Below are 9,050 nucleotides of genomic sequence, written 5' to 3'. Positions count from 1 at the left end.
CATCTGGGACATTTTAAGGAGAAAAGAGGCATGGAGCTCCTGGAGCAGGTCCTCTGGACGAAAAGGGCAAATACCAGAATGGTGCACACTCATTAGTGAACAAAGGCTGTGGGAGCCAGTTCTGTTCTACCTTGAGAAGAAACAATTAAGTGGCCACCCCATCTATGTCTACAAGTATCTAAACGGAGGGTTCCAAGAGGTGGATCCAGGTTTTTCACTGTGACACCAAGCACTAGGACAAGAGGCAAAGGGCAGAAAATGATGCATTGGAAGTTCCACCTGAATCTGAGATAAGAGCTTTGCAGTGTTGAAGACCATGTAATGGAGCAGATTGGCTAAAGAAGCCGTGGAGCCTCTCTCTCTGGAGATAATCCAGGACCATGTGGAGACAGTTGTGCACCATGTGCTGTGGGAAGACTTTGCTTGAGCAGGGAGGTTGGAGCAGTGACCCCTTGAGGTCCCTTCTTAGCTGACCCATCCCATGACTCTGTCCTGCCTAACACAAACCCGTGCACAGCACAGGCCTGCTCAGGGCACTGCAGGTGGTTCCCACCCGGCATATTCCCATGCTAATGTCCAAACTTCTCAGGACCTAAACACAGGGCCTTTGATACTTGATAACACTCAGTAAGAGAATGATCTTCCAAAATACAATATCAGCCCCAATTACCCTACTTAAAGAAACTTGAGTTTTTGGTGCAATCACTCAGAGAGTAAAGGTAGGCTTTCCAAGCTCGATCAATATCCACAACAATTACCAAAAAGATATGAATTCCTTTGTAGAGACAGGGCTTAGCAAAGCATTCCATCATGCCTTAATGTAGTCCATACAATATGAGACAACTTACTATACTAACCTCTAGTGCTAAAACAGTCATTAAGAAAAAACATAGAAGAAAAAGATTTGCCCATCAATCTGATGAAAATTGTAACAGTAATTTTAGGCCCTAGAGAGTTGCAAAAAAAGTTTCAGTGAGTTTGTTCTTACCCCAACCTAATTCTGCCATAGCATTTAAACAGTTAGATTGAGTTAGATGTTAGCTAAGTAAACAAACCAATACCACATCCATTACAATCAGTGATATACTCACAGACATCAACAGTGGTAAAGATGCTACCCTTCAAAATGGAATAGCAATTGATTTTCTTTTATTAAAACATTAGCACAGTTGTGAGGAATTTGAAAATTATGTTGTATAAATTTATCTGATCATTCTGAATCCATCCACAAAAGCACGTAAAAGCTATAAATTTACCAGATCAAATCAAAGAAGACAGTTAATCATAGTTAGACAATTTTTTCAAAAGATAGAACTTTACACCTTAGTTAAAAAAACTTTATAAAATAAGTTTATATTTGTTGAGCATTTTAATAGTGATATTAGTAGTAGTAACGTATACTTCAGTGTGTGCCACAAATGATAGACAAAACTGTCAAAGAGGTTTTTCTCATACAAGACGGAAATACAAGAAATAAAACCACAGAAAGTTCTCAAGACCTTACAGGGATAATAAATGGAAGCATAAACATAAATGAAAGCTATAACTTGTGACAAAGTTGTTGGAGTTTCTTTTTAGGTAGACCAAGGGGGAAATGTGGCAAATAGTATAGGTAAAAAGATTTTCAGAAAGCTGCAAAAGCTGGCCTCACAAACAGAAAGAGCAGAGAAACTCAAAACTAGCTGCAGCTACAGAGTCTGAAAGTAGAAAAAGTTACAGGAGTATAGCAAGCAAGAACATTAAACAATAGCTCGAGCCTCAGGTTTGGCTAAGATAAACCATAAGACTGCAGGAAAATATGCTTAGGAAGATGGTAGAAGGTTTTAAGCTTAATAATGGAGTATTGTGTATTGTTAATAGAAAGAAGCCAAGCAAGCATTCTGTGAAGCAGGTGTACATGTACTTTTCATAACTGGCTAAAACAACTGTCTGTAAGCTTTAGCAATATGCTATTAGCCAAAAATGTTTCAAGACGCTGGGTAACAAAGAAATCTTTGGCTACAGCTGGCTGTACATGAGCTTTACCATCTTCCTACTGTCTCAGCCAGGTAATGGGGCTAATGCTGCAAATAAGGCTCAAGTAGGGTACTCGAGAAGTCCTGTCTCATTTGTGAAAAGAGAACAACACCAACACAGTTCCCACCCTGCAGATTCCTGTGCTAACGTCCAAGCTTCTCAGGACCTACACACAGGGCCCCACACAGCAGCCATGCCTGTTCAACATCACTAACTCCTCCAATACTGTGTCTTCTGCAAGGCTCCCCATGCACTGCCGTGCCCTCTGCTCACCCCAGGGAATTGGAGACCCTTTGCATGGACACATCAGGCACAGCCGGCTCTCTGCTGGAATGCTGCTGCTGCTGGTGGGAGGATTTGGGGTTTCTACAATGTAGCCCAATCTCTTGGCTTTTTTCTCCAACTGCTTCAGAAGAATCTGGGATCTTTCCTGAATCTTCTCTAGGCAACCTGGGAAATGAATACAATGGGACACACTCAGATCTGCAGCAGAGTTTTTTCCTGCTCTCCTCTTCTGACAGGGCACATGGGAACATCTTCAGTGCAAAGCCCTTCAGAGCTCTGAGCAGTGGGATCGCTTGATGTCCTGGATGGGCTGGCCTCACACTGCTGTGCACACACCACAGCGCGGATGTGCAGAGTCTCTGTCAGACCTCTGTACCCAAACTCAGTGCACACAAACAATGAGTGTCTCTTCCTGCCTACAGGGATTTCCCACCGTATGGGCATGAACAAGGTTGTGTGGACACAGAAAAAAGAGGACATGGTTTTCTCCATCTCTGTCCATTTGTGCCCTGGTGCTCTTTTGCAGAGTGCAGCAAGAAAGTGGCAAGGAGAGTATCCATTCTATTCTAGAATGGAGAAGGTCAGTGTGTATCTGCATATCCTGTGGGGCACAAACTTCTCCTCAGAAATGTCTCTGAGATGAAGTGTCTCCCAAAGAATATTCCCAGTGCAGAAGCAAAGGCAGCCGGTTCTCTCCGTGAGTTAAGAGAAGCCTGTTCGCCCCCTTTGGAGTTAGAGAAGAACAGATACAGAAGTATTCTCTGCCAGGCTCCAAGAGACACCAACTCTGCAGGTCAGCAGCTTCTGCCGTACCTGGACAAAACATCAGGCGTGAGTGGGATAAGCAGAGATTCCACATTGCAGCTTCCTGGGCTGGGAGTCTGTGAGTGTGAGGGAGGCTAGAGAGGACACACACAGTGGGACACAGACACAAATATTCACTCCTGAGATCTCCATGCCTTCCCATAATTTCCGCCATTATGTGCGTTCCTGTGCACACTCTCAGGCTGCCACACAGCCCCATCCCGCTCCATGATAGCTCTGAAGTATGGCACCTACTGAAGTCCCACCTACTCTTGCACACCCATGCTCACACACAGCAGGAAGCCAGAGGAGCAGAGTACAAGCACCTCATGACTGCCTGCAGGTGTCCTTCCCCACCGTTCCTGGGCAGCCAACAGCCTTTGGGACATTTCAGACTCCTGCTCACTCCCTTGCCCACCCACAGAGAGATGTATCTCTTCCTCTCCACCCCTCCTCTTTCCACACTTCTGTGTCTGTGCTGTCACCAGGGACAGGTGGCTGGAAGGAGGGGGCCTTTCTCTCTGGATTTCCACCGGTTTCTTGTGGCCATGCTGCTCCCTGTGGGTAAGTGGGCTTCCCTTCCTCTTGAGCAGCTGCACTGGATCTGCTGCTGCTGCATTCCCAAATGTGTTCCGGATTGCTGACAGTTTTCCTTCCCAAAGGCTTCCAGGGGGAGGTTTGGCAATGAACCAGGTGAACTTTTCCTAGGATCTATTGAATCAGGAAACCCTGTACAGCCACAAATTTGGTTTTCCCTGCCCCATTTTAATACTTCACTTGAGAGTACCAAAGTCATTATTTCTCAAAACAGATTCACTGTTGTATTTGAAGCTGGTTGGTTTGGGTTGTTTGGATCCCATGTGCCTTTTTCAGAGAAGCAGGGCACTGTCCCATAGCTTTCTGATATCCCGGTGGCATTCCACCCCATGGCCTACTTCAAGGATGTGTGTTTTTGTCCTCTTCAATGCACTTCACTTCCCACCTTTCATCTCCTTTCTCTCCAGGCTGGGCCCTTCAGCAATCACCAGATACAGTTGTCCAGGTGGGAGACACCTTCACTCTGGAATGTTCTGCATCCGGGAAAGATTTCATACACATGTCCTGGTACAAGTTACCCATGGAGAAGAATGCCAGTCTGCAGTTGGTTGCATATTCAGTGGAAGGTGGCAAAGCAGATATTGAGAAGGAATTCACAAATCGCTTCCAGAGTAATGGGACTAAGAACAACCATTTATCTGTGAAGATACAGCATGCCCTACTCAATGACTCAGGCACATATTTCTGTGCTGAACAAGATCCACAGTGAGTGAAATGCTGGAGCAGCATAGCACAAACCTTTCCAGGCAAACAGGGATGTGCCACCAGCACACACTGTGCCCTGTGTTTGAATGAGCCCTGTATTCTTCACTTGCCCTGCAGCTCTTCAGGAAAGATGGTGTATGTCTGTCTGTCCTCTTGCCTGTCTTCAGCATGGTCTCTGTCTGCTTGTCTGTTCTTTCCCATCTCTGAATCAACTTCTCACTCTGGTTTCTTATTGCCCTCACTTTCTCCACTTATTCTCTGCCACTCACAGACAGCTTCGCACTTTCCTCCTTCCAAGTCTGTCTGTCCCCCTGTCCTTTCCTTTCTGTCCTGTTACACCTATTCTTTCTGTATTCCTTATTCCATTCTCTATCCATTTCTACTTTATTTCCATCTGCTATGTCAACTCATGGTTTTTATCTTCCTTCCTTCTCTACTGCCTTCTTCCTCTCTTTCTGGCTCGTGTTCCTGCTTCCCTCCCAGCTATAATTCCTTTCTTCCTACAGCTTTTCTGCCTTCCCTCCTCACTTCCCTCCTTCCTCTCTCCTGACATTCTCTTCATCTTGGGATTTGGGACACCCAGGCCTCATTCTGAGACTCTGCAAGCATAAAACATGACATCCCAATCAGCCTCCTGGCAAGGACCAACTCTTCAACACGGCATATCCAAATACTCTACTGCAATGCCCTGCCTTCTGCTGGCCATCACCACCCTCATCCCTCTTCCATTCCTCAGGCTGATATAAGCAGGCTCAAAGAAAGGATGACATGCTGCAGCTCTAGTGTTCCAAGAGGAAAGGGGACAGGCAGCAATTAAAGATGAATTTCAGAATCACTTCAAGAACTGTTGTAATATGGGCTATTACTTTTCCTGTTCAAAAAGAACAGAAATGATGTTCTGCTTCAGAAACAAGAGCATGTAACTGACTGAAAGAATCCTGATATGAGTCTGCAAAGTGTTCCAAGACCCTGTCACTTGAGAGGCACTACAAATAATAAATATTTTCTCTTGACTGATGTTCACTGCTACTGTGCTCCATAAATCAGTCTTTGGGAGTTTCCAGAGAAACAGTGCACAAAGTAGGGGTGCCTGAAAGTCTTTATTGATTTCTCATAATTTTTGCTTGTCCAAACCCAAATGAATAGAAATGATGATGAGAAAATACAGGTCACGCCAAGCGAGCATCTCAGTTGGAGGCAATGGTGGACTGGATCCAGGAGATGTAGTTGCAAACCTTGGTGTAAACTCCAGGTAGGCCCTCCTGGGCACATCCATAACCCCAGGAGACAATGCCCTGGAGCTCTCCATTGCAGACCACGGGACCGCCAGAATCTCCCTGTGCACACAAAGGGGATGGATATTCAGCAAATGGCATCAGCCTAAGCAACGAGCCAGAGATCCCTGAGATAACTGACCCTGGAGGAAGCCCTGCCGGGCGTGCTCTGCACAAAAGTTCTACAAAGGCTGTTCCTGATTCACACTCTCCACCTGATGCTCCTATGCCTGACTTGAGCTCCAAGGGCACCACAGCTAAGGATGAGTCAGCTGCCTGCTTTTGCCAGATGCGGTACTTGGCAAACCTTCAGGATTTGTGTGCCTGAAGCCTCTGCTGTCATTCAAAAACTCAGATTTACCAGTGCAGTGAGTCTAGCTGACTCTGTAATGTGAAGGCCTCTTCAGCTGGGAAAAGGCGGGAGAGAAATGACTGGGAAAGGAGAGGCAGATGAGTTACCTGGCAGGAGTCTTTTCCTCCCTCCACAAATCCTACACACATCATGTTCTTGGTGATTTCCCCAGGATAGGCAGCAGAGCACTGCTTGGCAGTCAGGACTGGAGCCTTCAGGCACTGCAGTTGGTCGGGGTAGTTAGCTGCAAAGAAATAGGGATAGATGGTTGATGGCATTGCTGAGTCCTTTTCAGAGCTTGGAGAAGACCTTAGCAGAAAAGCAAATTCTGGACACCCTGTTCTAGCAGCCATCCTGCTTCCTGTCAACAGTAAGCACAGCATGGGTCCCTTCTGTAGAGATGGAACAAATTCTACCCATGGGCCCACCATTCTACACTGCAGCCACCATAACTTTTACTGGTACCTGGCAGTTCGTCAATTGGCAAGGGAGGGGCCAGTCATGTGATACATACACTGGAAGAAACCTGAGCCTCAGGAAAACCATCCTCTCCTCTGGTGCAGGTTTAGATGTCATCTGTGGAATAGACACCACTGGCCATGCACATCCCTGACCATTGGTGTGAGAGAGCAGAGATCTCTGGTAGGAATTCAAGATCCACTGTCCCAGACTTCACCCTTATTCTCAGAGAAATGACAACTCTGTTGGCATTAACTGTGCCATCCCTACACTGATGCATCACTCAAAAAAGCTGTCCCCCAGCACTTCCCTGTGTTTTAGCCTGTCCTGTTGGGGTTCATGGCCAGGTCTTAGAGACTGTCCTGGGCCCCCAAGGGTCTGTACGTTCCCCCAGAGTACTCACTGCCACTGCTGAGAGTGTTGCCCCAGCCGGAGATCAGGCAGGTGGTGCCAGCGGCCACGCAGCTGGTAGGGAGAGGAATGGTTTGGACAGCACTGCTGAGCGTGGCTGGGGTGGCCAGCTTGATGAGCATGATGTCATTGTTCAGGGTGGAGGCGTTGAAGCCAGAGTGGCGGATGACTTTAGCAGAGTTGATATACTGCTGTGTGGATTCGGTGAGCTCCAGGTTGTGTTTCCCAAGACGCACTTGGATGCGACTGGAAAAGAGAAGGCACAGTGTGTCCTTTAGTGCTATGGGCAGGCTGAGAGAAACCTCCCTGTCACTGAGTGCACTCACTCCAACATCACTGCCACAGAACCTTTTGGGGCAGGGGATCTTTCTTGTCCTGCAGGGAGTCCTGGGGATCCACACTGAGATCTTAACCCACTCCATGCATGGGTGGTAAATACCACCCATGGGGGTGTGGGTTTGTGAATACGTGACAGCAGTTGAATACAGAGCAGCACTGGATACAAATATTCTGGGACAAGGCAAACGGCTCCAGCCAGACCTCGATCCTCTTCCTGTTCTCCAGGGAGAATGCTTGAACAAGAATCATGCCATTGATAAGGAATCACTGCCCTGAACTCTCTGCTTGATTATCCCATTTTTTTTTTCCAGAAAATGCTTGTCATTCACAGGAACATTTGCAGAAGTGGAAAGCCTTTGAGGATGCCTGGCTTCCTGAATGATCCACCCATCCCTTGGCTATCTCTAGTGAGAATGGAGGCACTTATATATTTCTATCTGATAGCTCAGACTTCCTGCTAGAAGTGAACTGGAAGACAGAAGTGGGTTATAGAAGGATGTAGTTTTTCCACTCACGATCTGTAGCAGTGAGCAGCCGACAGGACCCACTGGCTGCTGATGAGGGAACCTCCACAGAAGTGATATCCAGAATTCAGGGACACCTGATAGGGTACAGAGTTCCTTGCACAGGTGTAGCCTCCCACAATCTTGTCATCATCATCTTCAGCAAAGGTGGGGAAGGCAACTGGGGGACAAGAAATGCCATGTGTCAACAGCTGGCCTAAGGTAATGTGGCCTGTAATGTGCCCTGTGACTGCCTGCCTGAAGCCCCTCACTTGTAGGCTCCCCTTCTATGGACACTCAGGGCAGTGCTGCTGGGCAGGTCTAAGGCACAGGCGTTTGCTGCACCCTCAAAGAAGGGGATCAGACTTACACGGGGGCCTCACGTATCTGCAACTAAAGCCCTGCTGGCTACTCCCAGGGAACATAGGGACACAGAAATGTTCTTGTTGGGCCAGATCATGGATGTGTCTTTCCCTGATTCCCATCTACTGAAACAGTCAATGGTTGACTGAGGGAAAAAGCAAAAACTACTGTGCAGTGATATCTTCTTGGAGCACCCACCAAGTGTCCAAAATTTTGCAATTGCCTTAGGACTTCCTGGGCCAGAGCTATTCCCTGTGCACTCCTTGGTCCCGAAGGAGGAGGCAGCCTTTTTCTGAAGCTGTGGCCACATCTCTATAGCTGGGTTGGGAACCCCTATGAAGTGTTCATTCCCAAGCTTGTGGCACATGGCATTATTAGCAGAGAGAAGATGGAAGTTGCAGGGCTCTGACTTGTGCAAGTCAAAACTGCACTTGGCATTCCCACAACAGGTTACCTTGCAGTTTTGCTCAGAAACTCAGCTTCCTATAAATTGACAGAAAGAGAAATAGAAGATATACTCACCAGCCACCCCAATAAAGGCGAGAAGCAGCAGGCACTTCATGGTCTTGATTCGATCTCAAGCCCAGACTGGCTGACTGGACGTGAGAGCTGCTAGAAATACTTTTCTGGTGATGGTCTTATCTCTAGTCCAAGGTTTTCTCAAGACAAAATGTACACAGTGGATTATTTGAGGATCCAAATGTGGGCATTGACAGGCATTGGTAGACTGTACAAATGTCATACACGTTAATCATAAACGTCTGCAAAGATAGAGAGCTGTTTTAATTTTTCTGTGAGGTAGCCTTCAATCTAAAAATACCTCTTGGTTTTGGAAGATGTGTAGTTGTTTGTCTGTCTCATTCTTATACACAGCACCTGTATAACAGAAGTAACAACTCTCAATCCTCTTTCAGATTCCCCTGTGCTGATGGTATCTTTCTT

At 46.8% G+C, this 9,050-nt stretch overlaps 1 protein-coding gene across 1 annotated transcript; it reads right to left on the bottom strand.

The window, feature by feature from the left end:
- Nucleotides 1-5,488: 5,488 nt before the first annotated feature.
- Nucleotides 5,489-8,761, bottom strand: LOC132323270 (trypsin I-P1-like). The gene is made up of 5 exons (XM_059838302.1): nucleotides 8,631-8,761; nucleotides 7,758-7,926; nucleotides 6,896-7,149; nucleotides 6,141-6,277; nucleotides 5,489-5,744 (listed from the first exon to the last, which is right to left on the bottom strand). Exons 1-5 carry the CDS (start codon nucleotides 8,668-8,670, stop codon nucleotides 5,595-5,597), a joined length of 750 nt encoding a protein of 249 aa, XP_059694285.1. The 5' UTR covers nucleotides 8,671-8,761; the 3' UTR covers nucleotides 5,489-5,594.
- Between the last annotated feature and the right edge of the window lie 289 nt (nucleotides 8,762-9,050).

Source organism: Haemorhous mexicanus, chromosome 2, assembly GCF_027477595.1.
Source record: "Haemorhous mexicanus isolate bHaeMex1 chromosome 2, bHaeMex1.pri, whole genome shotgun sequence".
NCBI lineage: Eukaryota > Metazoa > Chordata > Aves > Passeriformes > Fringillidae > Haemorhous > Haemorhous mexicanus.
The sequence above is the reverse complement of the archived record's forward strand: the minus strand, read 5'-3'. Positions and strand labels throughout refer to the sequence as shown.